At 47.6% G+C, this 20,918-nt stretch overlaps 1 protein-coding gene across 6 annotated transcripts in view; it reads left to right on the top strand.

Annotated features, from left to right (window-relative positions):
* Wdr33 (WD repeat domain 33) overlaps positions 1 to 20,918 on the top strand; it is a 189,884-nt gene that overhangs the window by 6,898 nt on the left and 162,068 nt on the right. For all 6 annotated transcript variants that reach the window (XM_050184398.2, XM_055073509.1, XM_055073501.1 and 3 more), the window contains one exon: positions 12,800 to 12,868. In XM_050184398.2, the coding sequence (XP_050040355.1) occupies positions 12,800 to 12,868 (69 nt within the window). The remainder of the gene's footprint in view (positions 1 to 12,799; positions 12,869 to 20,918) is intronic.

Raw genomic sequence — 20,918 nt, 5'->3', positions numbered from 1 at the left:
CCTACTCAATGACCCAGGTACAGTCGCCGACCGTTTATTCGGACCTCACGGGGACTGCGAAAATGTCCGAATAAACAGGTATCCGAAAAAGCAGATTAAGAAAAAAAAATTAAATCCTTTATTTCCACGCACTTATTCGGGCTCGGCCGTAGGCTTGGAAGAAATCGTGAATGCGCCGTTGCACGCTGTTCCGTTTACGCGCAATCAGATAAGCCTGAATCTCGGAGAGGGTCGTACGGTCACTATTGGCGGCTGAAAGCACAGTCACTGCTTGTACACGCTCCGCATGCGACGGCAGCGTAGCACATGGTGCGTCATCTTCCGACTCGGAGTCATCGTCCGGCGGTGCAGCAGAAACCTGACGAATGATCTTGCCGTCGTCGAGTTCTGCGCATGTCAATACAGCAGTGTCAGCACCTATGAAACTGTCAAATGAGACGGTGTCTGGAATCGCAATGCAACCACTGCGCAGTTCTCGGCAGAACATTTTCCGCGTCAGTAGGGAGCACATCGGAAGGCGACAAATCTTAGGTCCCCCGGCACCCGCTTGCCGGCATTCCCCAGCGCAGTCTGCGCGGGCACTGTCGACGCCATTAGACCCTTAACGCGATGTTTACGTATGCCGCGTTGGATCACCGAAACCTCGACACAGCACACAAAGCAAACACCACCGTGCCGACACCAGTCGCACAAACGAAAAACGCGGCCAGCTCGCAGCGTCTTGCGCGAAGAAACAAACCGGCTGCTGGATTGTCTTGACGTGGCTTACTAAGCTGAAACCGGAACTGCTGCAGAGCCGCTCTATCTAACCAGAAAGAAACGATGATGATGAGCGGGGATTTCCAGTAGCGCCACTTCGCGGGGCAGCAAGGAAGCTCCGTTCAAAATAAAAATGGCGTTCAGCAAGTCGAAGCATGCACCGGTCAGAGTCGGTGCATGGTGCTCTCGACCGAGCTGGCTAAAGGAGTGTCCGAAAAATCAGACGAGAGGTTGCAAGGTGTCCGAACTTTCGGCAGTTGTTATACATTATGGTCTATGGGGAGAATGGCGGTGCCGCGAAGCTGACCGAATAATCGGGCATGTCCGAATTTTTGGAGTCCGGAAAATCGGTCGGCGACTGTAGATGGGAAAACGGTTAGGTACAAACAAAAGTAGATAGGTGCATAGATAGAAAGATACATACAGTCAAACCCACTTATAATGATACCGGTTTCAACAATACAGTGCTGTCCACTTATAACGATATCGAGAAAGACAAAAAATATGATCGTTATAACCGATGATCGCTATATCTGGACTGCAGTTATAAAAAAAAAAAATTTAAACGCGTTTGAGCTCTTTACGTTTGCAGCTCTGAACTCGAATTCGCTACTTGCTCTAAAGAATAGATGATGTATACAGTAGGCCGTGAAAAACAAACTTTATTTCTAGCGCCAATGACCGTGTCAAGGATTAGGCGCGCCGAAATAGTCCGAAATCTGCACTTGCTTTTGCGGCAGCTTCAGCTTCACAACCGCGGTGTGCATGGATTCCAGCTGCTGCACGAACATTGGCGGCAATCCTTTAGCATGCATAATATCAATTAAGGAGTCGATCGACGACAGTGCACTTTGCGTGGACATCATGGTCGGGGTCAAGGAGCCACTGTCGATCTCGTTGTCACTGTCGCTGATGCCGTCACCACCGTCGCACAACTTTGCATCTGTCGAGACAGCACATCTTCGGCGATCGCCTCGTCTGTGACCTCATCGCAGAACGAGGCAGCACTGTCTGCAGTCAAAAACTCCTCCTTCGACACACCACCTGTGTCACCAGTAGGAATGAGCTCCCAGAGCTCGGTTATGTCAGCGACTTCCACCGGGTCGGTCTCAGCGGGTTGGGGAAGTTCGTCCTTACGCACAAAGCCCGCCTTCTTGAAGCAATTGGTGATGCACCACTGGTAAAGCGCCTCTTCAACATTGGCGTACAAAGGGTCTCTAACCCCTTTTCCGCTGATCAAAATGGCCGCTGATAGCTCCTTCCTTCACAATCGCGGTGCTCCCGGTTTTCAAGATGGTTGATATTGTTAACTGGACGAGCTCATACTTCTTCACGAGGGCGCTCACCTTGAAGCCGCATCGAGAGTCCTGCAAAATATCCATCTTCATGTCAAGTGACACAGCCTTGCGCTTTGTCGGCGCCATCTTTGAACTGGGTTGAACCGTTGGTTGCACGCTGCTTTGGTGGCGTCAGCCTGCTATTGCGAGAGAGACGCGGGACGGGCGCCACCGCGCCGCTTTGCTTGTCGCTTCTTTTTTTCTTTCTCTCTCTTTCGGAGCGACTGTGGCCGACGCGCATGAAGCAGCTAGCGCCATCTTGTGGCGCGCTGCGCCAACGTTGGCTGCGCCTACTCGTGCGCGGGCGGGGCGAGACGCGCTGCACGGTAATGGCGGCAGATATGAACTTACGGAGGTAAACATCGCCTCGTCTCGACATCGTTCGTTTCAGGGAACTAAGCAACGCAAACGTTGCGATTATTTGGCACGGAAAACGCCGTCCAGACTGCAAAATTTTGATCGTTATATCCGATATGCGGTGAATAACCTATCGTTATAAATGGTTTTTTTCCCCATAGACCTAATGCATAAAATGACTCTCATGTCGACCCATCGTTATAACCGATATATCGTTATATGTGGTATCGTTATAAGTGGACTGCACTGTATATCGATAATAACAATGAGAAGCTGCTGCACCGTCAACTTTGCATGTTTTCCATGGTGAAATAACCTGCTTCCTACAATGCCTCGATGCTGCATTATCGGTTATAACAATGAAGTCTGGCTGGTGGGTGTCCAAGCCGGAAGGTAGTGAAATGTGAAATCGTTGAAAAGAAAAAAAGAAAACTAGAAATTCAAGTTGCTGCACGATGGGCCGCTGCTCAAGTTTACCGCCATTTCTATCACCAATAGCCGCCGCATGCTCATTTTCCAGCCGTCTCGGCGCGGCTCTCTCTCGTTGCCGTTCCACCCCTCCAAACATGAATGGGCTGCACCCATAGCTCTACGGCGCCCCACCCTCCGAAACACAAATGGACCGCGCCAACTGTGCTGCTCCCAGCTTGCTCGCATGTTGCTCTCCGACTCCTCATTCAGCGCAGTTCTGCCAGCAGCTTAAACGCTCTCGTTCATATTTTTTTTTTGCATTGAAATTGTTCCTGGCCACGCGGATTCTCAGCCTCGTTTGACTTTCTGCAGAAACGGAAGATGGCTGATCCGTCCGCTGATCATCGGCAGCGCATGGCGTTGCCGCTGAAAAGAAAGCGCAGGGCTACAGATTTGGAAACCAAGTGCTTCTAACCGATGAGGCGATCATCGCAAACGTGCTTGCATCAGATAGCAACGGCGACGACGGCAGCATTGACGTGGTAGGGCAGGCTGCCTCACTGTTGCCCTCACAGGAGGGTCGGCGCATGATTTCGTCCCTCCGAGGTTTCGTTTTCCCGAGGAACCTTCCACTGCACTACGTGGAGCACCTGGGTGCCTTGGAGAAGGATGTAGGCTAGCTTCGCGTAAAGCATGCAAGGCTGACGGACATATGGTTTTCTCGTGCAAACCAGTGAAAAGTACGTGGCGTGATGCTTGTGGCGATCTCACCTCAGCGTTTCTTCTGGATTTCTCAAGCTGACAGGCTGTCGCAGCAGCCTTCTCGTAATGTTTTAAGGACCCTTTTGGGGCCACCAAAGCAATGCCTCGGTGGTGCCCGCATATCGCTTGTCACCCGTGACCCCTCTTTGCAGTTCTTATAACAGTGCCATTCCTTAACGCCGACACCCGCGGCTTGTTACATGCAATCGGAGCACCTTGGAAGCAGTTAAATGAGTGAACACAATCAGCAGCTAGATGGAGGAAGGTGTTGGGGAGGGGCACTGGCCTACCTGCCATTATAGTTTTCTCACAACAGCTCTGCCATCCCCCTATTTTGATTTTTTTTCATGCAACCCGGTTATAACAATTATAACAATTATTGATTATAACAATCGAATTTTCATGGCGCACGAGTATTGTCATAAATGGGTTCAACTACTATACAGTCGCCGACCGTTTATTCGGACCTCACGGGGACTGCAGAAATGTCCGAATAAACAGGTGTCCGAAAAAGCAGATAAAGAAAAAAAATGAAATCCTTTATTTCCACGCACTTATTCGGGCTCGGCAGTAGGCTTGAAGAAATCATCAGTGCGCCGTTGCACGCTGTTCCGTTTAACTGCAGTCAGATAAGCCTGAATCTCGGAGAGGGTCGTACGGTCACTATAGGCGGCTGAAAGCACAGTCACTGCTTGTGCACGCTCCGCATGCGACGGCAGCGTAGCACATGGTGTGTCATCTTCCGACTCGGAGTCATCGTCCGGCGGTGCAGCAGAAACCTGACGAATGATCTCGCCGTCGTCGAGTTCTGCGCATGTCAGCACAGCCGTGTCAGCACCTGTGAAACTGTCAAATGAGACTGAGTCCAGAATCGCAATGCAACCACTGCGCAGGTCTCGACAGAACATTTTCCGCGTCAGTAGGGGGCACACCGGAAGGCGACAAATCTTAGGCCTCCCGGCACCCGCTTGCCGGCATTCCCCAGCGCAGTCTGCGCCGGCACTGTCGACACCATTAGACACCTGACTCGATGTTTCCATACGCCGCGTTGGATCACCGAAACCTCGACACAGCACACAAAGCAAACACCACCATGCCGACACCAGCCGCACAAACGAAAAACGTGGCCTGCTCACAGTGTTGTGTGCAAAACAAGCAAATCAGCTGCTGGATTGTCTTGACATGGCTTACTAAGCTGAAACCGGAACTGCTGTACGGCCACTCTATCGAACCAGGCAGAAACGATGATGATGAGCGGGGATTTCCAGTAGCGCCACTTCGTGGGGCTGCAAGGAGGCTCCGTTCACAACAAAAATGGCGTTCAGCAAGTCGAACTATGCGCCGGTCAGAGTCGGTGCGTGATGCCCTTGATCGAGTTGGCTCAAGGAGTGTCCGAAAAATCACACGAGAGGTTGCAAGGTGTCCGAACTTTCGGCAGATGTTATACATAGTGGTCTATGGGGAGAATGGCGGTGCCGCGAAGCTGACCGAATAATCGGGCATGTCCGAATTTTGGGAGTCCGGAAAATCGGTCGGCGACTGTACATTGATAGCCCCGGGAAAGTGTAAAAAGAAAGGCAAATTAGATGACCCCTACTACGGGGAGACTGACGCCAACTCGATTGCACAAGCTCTTCCGCATGCCGATACTGCCCCTGCCATGTGCCTCTCGCTTAACTGCTTACAGACGCTCCATCATTAGTCGCCGCTTGCAAATTTTAATGCTTTAGCATTTTTTTAACATACTTCATGCACTTTCCGGGGCCTATCCATTTATCTATGTTTGTTTCTAGCTATGTACATTTGTATCTAACCATTTTCCTGCCTACCTGGATCACTGAGTAGTTCATGGTCGAATTAGTAGTGCAATGGGCTGCTCCACTGAGGCAACAAGGCTCGAAACCAACCATCGGGCATCCTTGGGTCACTGATTATGTGGCAATGTGTGCATATGTGCTGCTCTTCGATAAACCTCTTTGATGCCGACATGGGTCACTGTAAGATGCGGGACGTGGTAGGTACCGCTGTTCGAAGGAACTCTATGACACTGACACTGCCACTCATCTGTGCTAGTTGGCAATGAACCTCTTTGATGACAACTTAGGTAACAAAAAAAAAAAAGACCCTGTATATTTCTCCGATACTCAGCGAAATCGAACCCACGTCACAAGGGTGCCTTAAGGACAGCAACCCAACGCATTAGCAGGCTGCTCCATGAATGCAATGTGTATGTGCTGCTCTTCAATAAATGTATCGTCAACTTGAGTCACTGAATATGTGCCTCTGAGTGTGTGGAAAGCGAGGAAACAATTCGCTGTGCTACCAATTGGCCGTGCTACCAGATGGTGTAGCGTGCCCAGAAAAGAAGCGCAAGAGCCCAGTTTCCACGTGACGCATTTCTCAGTGTTCGCACGCGCTGGCGCACCATGCATTTCAGAGGCCACGTGCAGGCTTTGTGGTGACGGCGGTAGATGGCGCTGCGTCATTTTGGGGGGAAGTGTGAAAGAGTCCCATTAAACCCAGTGGACTTAGTTTCTCAGGGCACTTCGGTCCAGTCTCTGATCGACGGGAAAATTTGGTGGAGTGGACCGGCTTGGTTACCAAGAAGTGAAGAATGGCCCAAGTGCTCGGCTGCCATTCTGACTATTGTACAAGAGGAGGAGTCAGAAGAAAACACCATTAAACTCCATGCTTTAGCTACATCGGTGCACCTTGTCTTCAACTTGTCAAGACGTAGTACAGTTGCCGACTGATTTTTTGGACTCCAAAAATTCGGACATGCTCGATTATTCTGTCTGCTTCGCGACACCGCCCTTCTCCCCATAGACCATAATGTATAACAACTGCCGAAAGTTCGGCCATGTTGCAACTTCTCGTCTGATTTTTCAGACACTCCTTGAGCCAACTCGATTTAGAACACTATGCACCGACTCTGACCGGTGCATGGTTCGGCTTGCCGAACGCCATTGTTGTTTTGAACGGAGCCTCCTTGCTGCCCCACGAAGTGGCACTACTGCAAATCCCCGCTCATCATCATCGTTTCTGCCTGGTTCGTAGCTACAGCAGTTCCCGCCTCAGCTTAGTTAGCCATGTCAAGACAATCCAGCAGCTGATTTATTTAGTTCTTCGCGCTTGATGCTGCGAGTAGGCCACGTTTTTCGTTTGTGCGACTGGTGTCGGCGTGACGACGTGGTGTTGTTTGCTTTGAGTGCTGTGTCGAGGTCGCGGTGATGCAACGCGGCATACGAAAACATCGCGTCAAGTGTCTAATGGCGCCAACAGTGCCCGCGCGGACTGCGCTGGAGAATGCTGGCAAATGGGTGCCGGGAGGCTTCCGATGAGCTCCCTACTGACACCGAAAATGTTCTGTCGAGACCTGCGTAGTGGCTGCTTTGCGATTCCAGACACAGTCTCATTTGACAGTTTCACAGGTGTCGATACTGCTGTACTGACATGCGCAGAACTCGATGACGGCGAGATCGTTCGTCAGGTTTCTGCTGCGCCGCCGGACGATGAGTTCAAGTTGGAAGATGACGCACCATGTGCTACACTGCCGTCGCATGCGGAGTGTGTACAAGCAGCGACTGTGCTTTCAGCTGCCTATAGTGACCGTACGACCCTCTCCAAGATTCAGGCTTATCTGATTGCGCGTAAACGGAACAGCGTGCAATGGCACATTCACGATTTCTTCAAGCCTACTGACGAGCCCGAATAAGTGCGTGGAAATAAAGGATTTCTCTTTTTTTTTTCTTAATCTGCTTTTTTGGACACCTGTTTACTCTGACATTTCCACAGTCCCCGTAATGTCAGAGTAAACCAGGTACAGTCGGCGACTGTACCTGGTTGTGGGTGCTAAGGGTCTCAGCATGGACTCTGAGGTTTGTCACAGCCTGCCGTGGCCTGCCAATATTAAAGAACACCTAACATCGGCGGAGCTTGCCACTTTGGAAAAATATAGGCTTTTCACTGCCCAAAAGCAGCAATTTGACCTTAAATTATCAGCGCTCCAGGCAGGACAAGACCTCCACGAGGTGTGGAGAATCAGATTTGTACCCCTTTTTTGCAAAGGAGAATGGTTTGCTGCACATCCAAACAAGACTTGGGAATGTCGTGGACCAGGACTGCATCAAGCATCTGATCCTGCTTCCTGGGGATCACCGTGTCACTGAACTTATCATTGCAACATGCTTGTACTGGAGGTTTTTCACAGAGTCCCAACGGCCATTGCAGAACTCTGAGAGCGCTTCTGGGTGACAAAGGCAAAGCAATGTGTAAAGAGAGTAATCGGGCGGTGTACTTGGCGCGCCCGCATAAGGGGGGACACGGCTCTTTGCGGCGAAAAAATCGCAAAAAAAAAACGATTTTTTGAAAACCAAATTTTCGAAATCTACAGCTAATATTCCTTTTATTCACCAAGTTTCGAATCTCAGGGAAGAGTATTTCGGCCGCAATATCAATTTATAACATCACTGTGAGCTGAATTCCGCGCAAAAACAGCCTTTTTTATCGCGGCGCGTAGCTCTCTTTCTATGCGCGCGATCGCAGCCATCTTGGTCTCGTTGGAAAGAGGAGCTTTCCTCCTTGAATTTCCCGCCAAAAGTGACTCCGTCGGTGCGCCAGTGACGTTGAAATCCGGGGAGGAAAAAAAGCCCGAACGCGCGATTCGATTCGTTGACTAGCGCACGTGACCAAAAGCGCGTGCTGTGGTTGGCTGCGCGAGGTTCCCATCGTCTGCTCCACTCCGCAGGCGACGCGACGGCGCGTCTCGTAGGTTTGTTGGCACATGCCGAACGAAGTCCGATCCACCGGGGAAGTTCGCCACGAAGCACAAGTTCGGCAAAACGAAGAAGCGATCAGCTTATAACTTTCAAAAGTGCTCCATTCCTTCTGAAAGCATCGAGAGTAGCTCGCCGCAAATGATGCCGAAGCCGCGGACGATGCCGAAGTAGGCCTAGCCAGCTCACAAATGAGTGAAATCGTTACGGACAGCGGCCGCGTTCCGCGTGACACTGCAATGTTGCAGCGTGCGGATTTGTTGCAGAGGGAGATGAATGCTCAAAATAACTTCAAGTTCTTGCGTCAACGCCAGCAACAAAGCGGGTGTTGGATTTGCTCACTCGCGCCGACGGCGTTTCAGCCGCGCCAGTCGACGCCGAGGCAGGCTTCGCTTTCCTCAGTAGGACTCAGTGAACGCACTGATGTCGTTTGTCAAGTGCAAGGTGTGCGGCGGCAGCGTCGCAGGAGGCAAAAGCGATCGGTAATCTGGCCTTGCCATAAATATCGTTATCACATGCGCGTGTTACGGCGATATCGCGTCGGCGTGAAGCTCGACCCGCGTGAACGACAACCTTGCCGCGCGCGCGGTGCAAGCCACCAGGAATCTGCGAAAGGTGCTAAACGATGTTTTTGCCGCATTTGGGTGGCCGTGGTCAGAGCGACTACATTCCTGGTGGCTTTTAGCCACTTTCACTGCAAAATAATACAAAATTATTTCTGTACTTTTGATTAAAAGTGAATGTATTCCTTTTTTCTCGTTTTCTCAAAACACAGACTTTTGACTTGTTGCTGATTTGCAGCGGCGATATCTCTGCCTTCAAAGCAGATAGAGCCATAATTTTTGTTGTGGCTTGTAGCTGAGTGTGCAACGTACACAGTGGTAGGGTCAGATTTTCGAATTTATGCGTTAAAAATTTTCAATTCTGCTTTAGATCAGACAGTAGGGTAGCCACAATTCGAACAGTAAAGATTGAATTGCTGTAAAATTAGTAATATTTGATGTATCAAAATAGTATTCCTACCATTGTGTTATGTTTTCTAGTACCCAGGCATGCGCCAATATGAATTTCGTAGCGCGTTTTTTTTCCCTATTGTTTCCGCAAATTATGAACAATCAATTTAATTTATCTTCAGAACTAAGTGGCGTATTGTAAAAATAATTACATATTTGAAATTAGCGCAAAAGTCTTAACAAGAATGGAAAGTTTCATGAATATTGATGGAAAACATCATGCACATTATTTGAAAAACAGTGTCCCCCCTTAAGGACCAAGCCTGCAACGGCTCCAATGATGTTGCTACCTGTGGACTGAGTGAATGTTTCGAAACCATTTGACGTTGTTGATGTGGATTTTACTGGCCCAATATACCTGAAAAGTGATCCTACACAGAAATCCTACATCGTGTTGTTCACTTGCGCGGTAGTTCGTACTATTCACCTAGAGCTTGTCTTGCGCTCAACGGGCAACGGTTTCTTAGAGGTTCCAGCATTTTGTTGCATGTCGTGGATTTCCTGTGGTGATTTACTTGGACAATGCTCTGTGCTTTAAGCGTGCTTCTCGTAAACTTCGTGCTTCGTATGACACTGTTCAGGGAAGCGAGGTTGGCGGTCACCTGTATTGCATTATGTAGAAATTCATTGCCGATTGTGCTCCTTGGTAAGGTGGATTTCAGAAGCAAATGGTGCGGGAAGTTAAAGACAGTTTGAGAAACGTGCTAGGGCAGTCACTTCCGGATTATGATCACATTAGTATGGTCCTGACAGAAATAGGAATGATCATAAACAGTTCATAAGCACTGACGTATTCATCTCCTGCCCCAGAGGAACCAGAAATCTTTGACACCTGTTCATTTCATGCATGGCAAACGATTGACAGCTTTTCCGACTTACAAACTGTAGCCGTAATGCTTAGCTCCCATGCTGAGCTGCTTAAAACATGGATACAGCGTCAAGAAATGCAAAAATATTTTTGGCATCGCTGGTACAAGGAATTATTTCATACCCCTCAGAAGCGCTCATAGTAGACCAGTGTCAGACATCACTAACATTGCTGAAGGCAATACGTTGTAGTGCAGAACAATTACGTGCCCAGACTGTGGTGGAAACTTGCACAGGTCCTGGAGAACATTACGGGAAACGGCGGGCACATGTCACCTAAAGCTTGGAAATGACAAAGTGGTCACGTGGCCTATACAACATTTGTGCTTTGGAGAAATGCACCCGTAGCACTCCAGGCCATGACTGTTAATAGAAAGAAAAAACAATGAAGTTCTTCCTCTTCTTGCGGAAATAAACGCCTGCGTAAGATGTGCTGCTCTCTGCTCTTTGGGCATATTGTCCTTAACCGTGCTTGAAGCCTGGTCTACCCGACAATAAGGTCTTCGGACTTTATGCACGCCTCGTACTTAACTCATTTTCATGGTGGCAATATATTGTGTTGCTGTATTGATTCAGTGCAAACACATTACCATAGATAAATGCTTTAAAAAGAAAATCGGTGTGTCTATTTTCGATACCACAGTGTCTGTGGCTTCTATCGTTATGACCACTTGCCGGCTCTGTGCAGCTTATATACAAATTGCATTTGATTTAAAAGGAGAAACTATATTACAAAGTTCCTATTAACAAAACTATTGTCATATTTCGGGGCGCTCCACTTGTTACATATGCTCAGGCATAGTGGATACATCGCCTCATTATGATGAAGTTCATTGCAAGTCAGCTTGACTGTACTCTGGCCTGTGTTTAATTGCCTACCTGATGAGGATAAGCACATTAGTGGGCCTCTTCGCTTTTCCACTTCTGGCTACCCGCGGGCTGCCAAGCCAGCCAAAGCGCGTTCGTTTTTCTCGGGTTGCTCCACCCACTGTGCCATGCACTTCCGCCGGACGTGCATTTTATTTGGGCTGGAATGTTCACGCTACCCGTGGGCTGCCAGAACCAGCCAGGACGATTTTAGTCGGGTATCTCTCTGGAAGTTCTCTGGCTAGCAGATGACTAAAAGAGGCGATGGGCGCTTGCTGTCATTTTTGTTGGGACTTGACGGATTGCAACACAGGCGCTTGAGGACTTAAAATTTCCTTACTGCTAGCGTTATCTTCTTAGGTTCTAACGACGCACTATTCCTCATTGCAAGGCGGTGCGATACGAGCGGCGGTGAACTGTTTGAAGCTTTTGTGTGTGTATGTGTTTGCGTCTCATGAAGCCTTCTTCCCAGCAGTCATAACTGCACCACACTCTCTTGCGTGTATGTTATCTGCATTGTGTTCCACTTAAGTTGTAGGCGCTCATTCACACACACTGCGGTACATTTTCAGTTCATCTTTCTCTGGTGGTCTTCCTTTTCACATATCTTGTGGATGTATGCGGCGATATCTCCTTTTTCTGCAGTTAGCAAAGGCGTTGCAGCTAACCCGTGTTTGCTCCATCTCTCCATCGTATGCTTGGGTGGCAGCTCGAAACCGATATGTGTTCGAACTGCAGGCTGTTGATGTTAAAATGCACTGGTTGGGTACAATAGGCCCACATACATTCGGCACATGTACATTAGCTTATTGCTCTCATGATCACGACCCATATTGCTTTTCGTGTGAAACTTTTCGTTGGTCACAGGCGGCGTGCATTTTCATGCGCCAGCCGCATCCCCAGCTCCTTAGGGTCAAAATGAGAAGCACCATCAGCCGAAGCAAACTTTCTGAAATCGAAGCCCAAGCAGGTATTAGACGTACTCAATATCCTGCTCTTTCATGTCTTGCCAAGTGATGACACAACGCCAACTCATCAATGTCGCTGGTGGGCGACGTGATCGCTGCGAGCAGGGATCCTTGAGCGATCGCTTCCGGGTATATAATCACTTATGCGCAATTTCGCGTGTTGGCATCGATCGCATTGGAGACCATCTGTTGCGCTGTGCAAGGTGAGGTTGGCGGAATGTGTGTCCTGTGTCGAGTCATGCGAAATCTCGTGAAAGGGATCATATCCCTTGGAGTAACTTTATATATTTTCAAGCTGGCAACACATAAATGGGCCGACTTCGCCGAGCGCGTGCCGATCTTGCCGGCGCTGCCATGCTGGTAGCATGTTTACATTTATTCCGCGGCCAGCTGCCCTCACCCCGGCGTTTGGTTTTGCAAACTTCGGGCAGCTGCGGGTTGTCTTGGGATCCGAGCCCATGTGACTTCCTATCAGGACCGGAACTAGTTGGCTGCCATCTGTCTGCCAGCGGGCTGCCAGAACTCCAAAAATCAAAGAGGCCCAGTGTCTGAGTGGGCCAGCAAAAGCAGGGGATGCTTCATCCCATCAGCCAGTGAAGTATTTGTGACTTGTAATTTTGCGCTTGTCTAGAATAATGGTTGAGTCATGTTGACTTGCAACCTTTGCACTTGTGTGTACGCAGAATCGTGTCTGGCAGAGGGACTATCGGGATGCAAGAGCCCTGCAGCCGGATTCTGGTTACTACACCAGGGTGAGTAATGCTTTAGACTCACCGGGAAAGGTTCCAGAGTACAGCGTTCCATACCCCATGCCACTGAGTGGGCCAGCACTGGTCACCTGGATCATGCTTCTGTTGTCAGCCACTGATTTGGAAATGAGATGTACAGTCATGGCATCTTGCTAGCACTGGGTACATCGCAGGAAAGTGACACAGCTGCGCTCTAAATTGTAGTGCACACAAACTGGTAACCACTAATTTGCGGCTTTTTGGTGATGCGACACCTGGCCACAAAGTATGGAAACCTTGAGGTGGTGACTTTCTTCTGGTATTATTGTTCTTTTGGTTTAGGATATTGCGGTCTGGTGGGAAGTTTTTCGAGATAGGTGAAAACCAATGTGGTATTGACATCACAGTGAGAAGAAATTGTGACTTAAATGTTATTTGGAGACCTCAGCTTTAGAGTTAACAAGGGTTCACTATACCTGGCCTTTCTGCTGTAACAATTGCGGCAGCACACGTTGTGTAGTGCAGCGAAACTGTGCGCAGTCCTTGCTTGTTACATTTCCTGTCATTCAGTGTTGTAGCTGCTTCTAATCAACTGATGCCTGCAGCAATTGAGCACCTGTTCAAGAAGTGAACCAACGGTCTGCAATAGAATTGACTGTGATGGAAGCCTGCACTTGTTGGTTTGACATGAGCAGTGGTAAGTAGCATGAAGGACATGGGACGAAAAGGGCACAGGCACTGCATGCGCCTTGCATCCCCCTTTTGTTCATGTGCGTTGTGCTGCTTCACCATGCCCAAGGTGCAGTACGAATCACCAGAGGGTGCAATTTTTGCAGCCTAACAACTAATCTAGCTTGTTCTACACTTCTACTGCTCCCTGGTCAAGCACCTGCCGAGGCATTTTGCAGAAGTAAAAATTGACTCTGCAACATTGTTCATAAGGGCCTGTGTTTGAATAGAGGCCCATATTTACATGGTTCTGCTGCACCCCCGATTGTCAAATGCAGTTAGTGAAACCTCTTTACTACTAACACCACGTTAACAAGCTTTTCAGAAATCCCCTGCTGACTTCTTATGGTTTCAGTGTAAAAACATTTCAGTACTACGAACTTCAGAATACCAAACTTTTCAGAATAATGGTCGTTATTCAGTTTCCGTGTCATGTTAGCTATGCCTCATCACTATGAACTAATATTCAGAAATCTGGGGATTCTTAGTTTTCCGTGTATCCCTCACGGCAGCCGAAACACTAGGCCAGCAGGCAAGACGCAGAAAGCGAGTGCCACAGCACATGGGTTCAGAAGACCTTAGATGGCACTGGACAAAAGTTCGGTATAATTTTTTAAAAATCTATTGCAGAGGCGATGACGCATCGGGTTTTGCGAACACATGCTTCACCCAGGCAAGTGTCACTCAGCAACAGAGGTGCGCCTCTTCCTTCCTTCACCCTTCTTCCTGCGCATGCCTCTTCCTTTTGCGTTTTTTTCTGCGGCCATCCTAGCTATGCGCAGAGAAATGTAACATCTGTACTTGCAAGGATGCCACACGGTCGCCACATTTTGCACTTCGCACTTTGTTTAAGCGGATTGGTGCTTTGAAATAGTTCGGGTGTCCCCCTAGAGTGAGACCATTGCAAAGTCCACAGCAAGCAAAGTGGAAAACAAACAAACACAGTTCACTTTGGAGGCAATATGGAGCTTGCTTTTTGTCAGTAGTTTTCTCAGTGTCAATGCTTGCTTTGTGCATCACTCTTATTATATGGTGCTTTGGTGGTGTGTGGCTGCGGAATCTATTAAAAATAGCAACAACGCAGGCCGAGAGCCAACAGTGACATTCTCGTGGAGAGCTCAAACGGTGACAACTTATGAACTGATGGGTTGGTGGGCAGAATGGCTAATTTTGAAGCTTTCACTATAACAATCTTTCAAAATAACGAACTATTTTTGGCGGTCCCACACGCTTCGCTTTATTGAGATTCGACTGTATAGTATTACCATCCAAATATTTAAAAAATCACTTGGTGCCGATTCTACTGCGCACATCAAGTACTGAAACCCGAGTCGACATGTATCATGTTGAAACAACTTTATGGAACATACATAGTCACACAGACGCGCACACAGCTGAATCTCAGTGGCTAGTTGCTGTTGGAATCTGAAGACACCTCCTTTTCGCTATCTACCGACCACAGAAAGTAACCTTCAGTTCCATCTAATGCATCAGTAATGCCACACTTAAAGCAAACCAGAAAATGGCGACCACAATCCAAGGCATAAAAAACAATGTCTATTCGATGGCACTGTGGCTAGCTATCTTGCATTGAGCTTTTTTTAGTAAGGTTCAGTCACATTTTTTTATTTTACCTGGGATTACCTTATTTGCCGTTCCGTAATTCGTACCATGGTATAAGTATCACCGCTCTGAAAATGGCAGTTTTTCTGAAAAGAATGAACATGTATAAGTCACACTGGTGTATAAGATACACCTGTCCATACAGTGAGTGATATTAAAAAATGCACTGACATTTCATTTCGTGAACGCGGGTCACGCGCACGCAGTGATATGGACACTCCAGGTGCAATTCTGCCGTTGGGGTCGCTGAGGTGTTCCGTATAAAGTCCACGGGCGATAACGTCGTGGCCGTGCGCTGTATGCTGTATGTGCGAGTGAAAATGTGCGATGGGGAGCCAAATCGCGCACAAGGAACGAAAGCGGGAAGGAAGTGCATGAGGCAGGATGGGGAGTGGCTTGCACTCTTGAAAGCGATCTGCAGTTGCGACGACTTCGCAATTGGTCGACTTGCGGTTGGCCTTCTTGCAGTGCTGCTCTTTTTCTGGCACAGTGCTCGGCAACTCGATCACAAGAAGCCAGCGCCTCGATAGCGTGCACACAACCCTTGGCAACTGTCAGAGGAGGCCAACCCAGCTTGCTAGAACGTGGCCATAGCATCTAATCCAAGTTCGACAGCACCTTTCCGAAAAAAAAAAAAAAAAAAAAACAGACATATAAGTTACATTGTTCTGTAAGATAAACTGACGAAAAATTCGGCAAAAAAAGTTTGACTTATGCACCAGAAAATACGGTAGTTATGATTGTAACGCACATGCAAATTTGAACACACCTTTTATTCAAGAAAGGTGCATGTGAGAATCATGCAAATATGTTGTTCAAGACACTTTTGCTGTGCAATATGCTTTCCCACGGGTTTCATTTAGCAACCATATTTTTTGAGGTTATAACTATGGCCCAGCACATCATCGTGGGGAAGGGCTGAGAATGAAGGGACGGCCGCAAGGGGCTGCCGGAGCGCTGAGCAGCACTCGAGAAGAGACACGCATATACTCTTTAAAGTAGTCGAAACGCGAGGACAGCTGGTTACAACAGGAAGTCGGTTCTGGCACCCAGCACAACAGTCTGCCTGGCTCATTGCGCATGTACGATGATCAGCTATCTAAGGGGAGGTGGGGATCAGAGCTAACTTTTTTGTTCTTTGACCTAGAGCAACCAAATTTGGCAGCCACACTCGAAAGTGTCCGAAATAAAGAAATGTGCAGTTTCATTGCAATACCTTGACTAGTTTTCAACTTACAAAATGTTACAAGTGTTCCGCTTGTGGAAAACCTGGCACTGTAACAAAACATGCCAGCTGTGGTTTTAATCTTCGCTCAAAAGAGCAATACAGGGTACAACCGTTCCAAAAATTTTATAACTGCTTTATTTTTATTTTTTACACAGAACACCATGTTCAATTTTATTAATTGTACCAGAACTTGTCATTCACAATTAGCATGCAGAAAAAGAACTACACCCTCAGCAAGATATTGAAGATTGTCATACCCTTAAGCAAACTTCAGGGAATACATAAAAACAAATGGGATCAAAATTGGTCCAGGCAATCCCATGCTACTCTTTCCACAAACAACACATAATGCCCAAAACACACTTTTGAGAAAATGTCTCTCAAAGTTTTTGGGGCAGTTCACATCTCTCAAAATGCACCAGGATTGTAGTTTTTGCTGTCTTTGCTTACAGGTGACTTTTTTGGTCTCTGCCATTTGATTCGCACAGTTTGTGGTGCCGACACGCGAAGTACCTAGCCGTGCAGTCCGAGGTACCGATGCATGAAATACCTATAGTCGGATACAACTTTAGAAAAAAGGGGGCGTTTACTCCTCCGAGGCGGATGCACACGAACATCCACCAATGGGCGCGCACTCTGGACCGACGTCATGCGCCAGACGGCCGGTGACCCCGCCGTCGGAGAAGATGGCCGCCCGGGCTTCGAACTGGGCGAAGTCGTGTCAGCTGTGCGCGTCAACGCCTCGTCACAGTGAATTCCCAAACTGTTTGCGAGTGTCTATGATGCCGGAAATATTACTGCGAGCTTACGATGCAGCATTTGTGCTGCGTGCGTTTATTCCAAGCCATGATCCGGCGAAGAAACATTGAAGCGAGCATCGCTAACGCTGCACTACGCTTTGCCTGAAAACAGGATCCCACGGCAACCGCTGCAAACACACATCCTGCTTGTTTGTTCCATGTCTGTTTTATTTCGCTCCCGAGTGAAGTTACGACGAGAAACGTTTGCCAAAGTCTGGTGCCCACTGTCAGCGGTGGGTGTGTTTGTGTACTGTGTCGCTGCGTTTCTCGTCGGACGGGGTGAAGTGATGGAGCAAAACCATTCTCAGGAGAAATGAGAAAAGCGTGCGCGCATGATACAAACCTACGAGCGTCTCAACAGAAAATATTTGCAAAAGAAGCCTCCAACCCAAAGATTTGTCGTCGTCAACTTAGCGTGAACAATCGTTCTTAGCAGTGAGATAGCCGAGCGTCTAACGGCGGTGTTCGAGCGTTGTGTGGCACCGTCGATTGATTGCTTTCCACCAGTGCTCACCGCGCGCGCAAGCTGTAGAATGCGTGGTGTGGCACAGTCACGCATAAGTTGTGTTGCCAGCGCTCGATATGGTTTCCCACAACATAACTTCGCGCAGCTTTTCAATTCTTGTGATATGTTGCAATTAAAAATTCCCAAGACAGTGTTAAGAGAACGGTTAAAAAAAAAGAACATACGAGAAGGTAGGCACAGCAGCTTGTGAACCCGCTCCTATAATACTTCTATCCAGGTCTGTTTGTAAGTGTATGTTTTCTTGCGTTTGTTATTTTTTTTTTATTTCCCACATTTCTTTATATTTGAGTTTTTCTTAGTTTTCGCGTTTGTGTACCTGATTCCATGCATGTTTGCGCATACTCTTATTTCTGTCCTTTTATTTTATATTATCATTTGTTTTTGCTAGTTTTCTTTCCGCAAAGTCTTTACACATTTTCATTAACGAATCTCATTCAAAGCACTAACTCCTGTACACTGCAGGGCTGGCCTCTTCCATCTCATTAAAACCTTTCTCACTGGTCTACCTTGTCTTCTCGATCTGCCTACTCGCTGTGTTTTCTGTCCTTCCTTCTTGTGTTGTTGCTTCACTGTGATTAACCAACTTGCTCAAAACAAATTTTGATCGCCTATGAAAACAGAGAGGTTTAGAGATACATTTTCTTATTAAAAGCGTCATGTGGGTTGCACAGCAACTTTGGCTCTTACCTCTGTTCATGTTTATGCATCAGTACATGTGGCAGCTCGCCAGAAGTGCACATGAAAGGCTGCATATTGCAAAGCAACATCTTTCTATGCTGTTGCATTTTTCATGCATTCAGTCTTAGTAAACAGACTGTTTCGCTGCCCATCACATATGATGGTAAAAGTTTTCAACACGAATAACATTGTGCAGTGGGGAGTCATTTCCTGTCTGACGCTTTCGTCGTTGCAAAGACATTTTTCTGTGAATGGAGCCCAGCGAAGCAGTGCACTGAGAGCTTTTGCAACTGTCACCATTTATTACTTCACAAATGTCATTGTCTGAACCTGGCTGTCCATCACTATGCCGATGGCTTGTGAATTAAATAATTGCCTCAATAAAACACATTCAACTTCACTCAGCATTTTTTAGTACAAACAATGCTAGCAGAGCTATTCAGGGTGAATAATTGTGCTTACATTGGTGTTACTTGCCCACTCAGATAAACTAATACAACAATGGCTGTGGCATGACTGTGATTTGATGTGCAGGCTGTGAACGGTGCCTTTCAAGCGTGCCCTTGACTACTGCTATGAATAGTTACCCGAATGAGTATATTGGGCCTAACTAAGCTAATGATGTTTGATAATTGTTCTTATTTGCAAAACTTGCCTGGGCCAGGTAACCAAAATAAGCAATGCCACCACATGAATGTGTTTTTGCATGCAAGCTGCCAACAGTGGCTGTCATTTTCGCGTTGATTGCTGCCGTTTCACCAACAGTGGTGACAGATTGACCGCGCTGTGACGTGCAGACTGCTAATGGTGCCTTTCAAGCATGCCCTTGACTTCTGCTATGAATAGTTAACCGAATGAGCATTTTGGGCCTCACTAAGGTAATGATGCTTGATAATTGTTGTCTTATTTGCATTACTTGCCTGGATCAGATAACCAGGTTAAACAATGCCACCACATGAACGTGCTTTTTCATGCAAGCTGCCAACAGTGGCGACAGCATGACTGCGCTTTGACGTGCAGACTGCTAATGGTGTCTTTCAATTGTGCCCTCGACTGCACTCTAAGAAAAGTTTACACCCTTTGGAGTGCCCCTTCTGCCACACAACAATAATCATCTGCTTTGGTGCGTTTCCTTTCTTTAACGCTGCGAGCCCGGTACTTTCCAGTAACGAACGGCATGCGCGTTATCAGCATGATAGCACTCCTGACAGGTAAGTAGCGGCCGCGGCGTTTTCAAGAAAGGAAACTCATCAAGGCAGATAACGATTATTGTTGTGCGGCAGAAGGGGCACTCCAAAGGGTGTAAACTTTTCTTAGAGTGTACTGCTATGAATGGCTACCCGAATGAGTATTTTGGGCCTCACTAAGCTAATGATGCTTGATAATTGTTGTCTTCGCATTACTTGCCTGGGCCAGATAACCAAAATAAACAATGCAAACACATGAATGTGCTTTCGCGTGCAGGCTGCTAAGAGTGGCTGTCAATTTCACGTTGACTACTGCTTTTTCGTGTGAAGCTGGATAATGGCTGCCCGAACGAGCATTTTGGGCCCCACATATTTATTCAGGGTTAATAATTGTATTTGCATTGAGATTTTCCAGCATTTCAGCACATTTCCATGCCAATACTTATATTGAGCACGATCTGTGCAGGACATTGCTTTTTCAGAATTGAGCTTCCATTAAAAGGAATGTGTCACCAAATGAACTGCTTATTTATTTGAGAGGTCACGGGAGAATGCTGGGCTACTGCGAACCCACCAGCAAAATTTGGGTAGCCCTAATAAGGGCTGTTCTTTCGTTAATAAGAAGCTGTTATTCTTCATTGAGTGGCTCAATGCCGGACAGCTCGCAGTAGGAGTCGCTTTCTTCACTGTCACCTTCACCCAGCTGGATGATGATGGGTTGGATATGGTCACTCCTAGATGTATCAAGCCTGAACTTTGCCTCCAGATCCATCACGTGGTGAATGTTCTTTTTCCAGTCTTCCGCCGTTACATGCTTGATTTTTTCCCTCAAGACGTCTTCGACCGTGGACAGCTTGAAATCTGTTGTCCGCAGCGATGCCATTTTTCACCTTTGCCCACACGAGCTCAATAGGATTAAATTCGCAGCCGTACGATGGGAGCCTGAGTACAATGCAACCGGCCCTTTTAGCTGCATTGTCTGAGCTGCGATGTAGCTCAGAAAGCCTGGCTTTACAGATGCTACCAACTGAACTTTTTAACCATCCTTTCGCTGTAGGTGATGTTTTTGCATTTGAGCCACTCCTGTATTTTTTCCTTCTTCCAAGCTGTCGTCGGTAATTTCTCTTCTCGCCGGGAATGATAAGGTGCATTGTCCAAAAAAATTACGCTACCAGCAGGCAACTTCTGCAGAACATTATTAAACCATCCCTCGAAGCGATTGCTGTCAATTTCTTCGTGGTAGTCGCCCGTTTTTTGGCCTCGGAATATATTTAAGCACCTATCGACGAAGCCATCCTCGCTG

This window comes from Dermacentor andersoni, chromosome 3 (assembly GCF_023375885.2).
Source record: "Dermacentor andersoni chromosome 3, qqDerAnde1_hic_scaffold, whole genome shotgun sequence".
NCBI lineage: Eukaryota > Metazoa > Arthropoda > Arachnida > Ixodida > Ixodidae > Dermacentor > Dermacentor andersoni.
The sequence above is the reverse complement of the archived record's forward strand: the minus strand, read 5'-3'. Positions and strand labels throughout refer to the sequence as shown.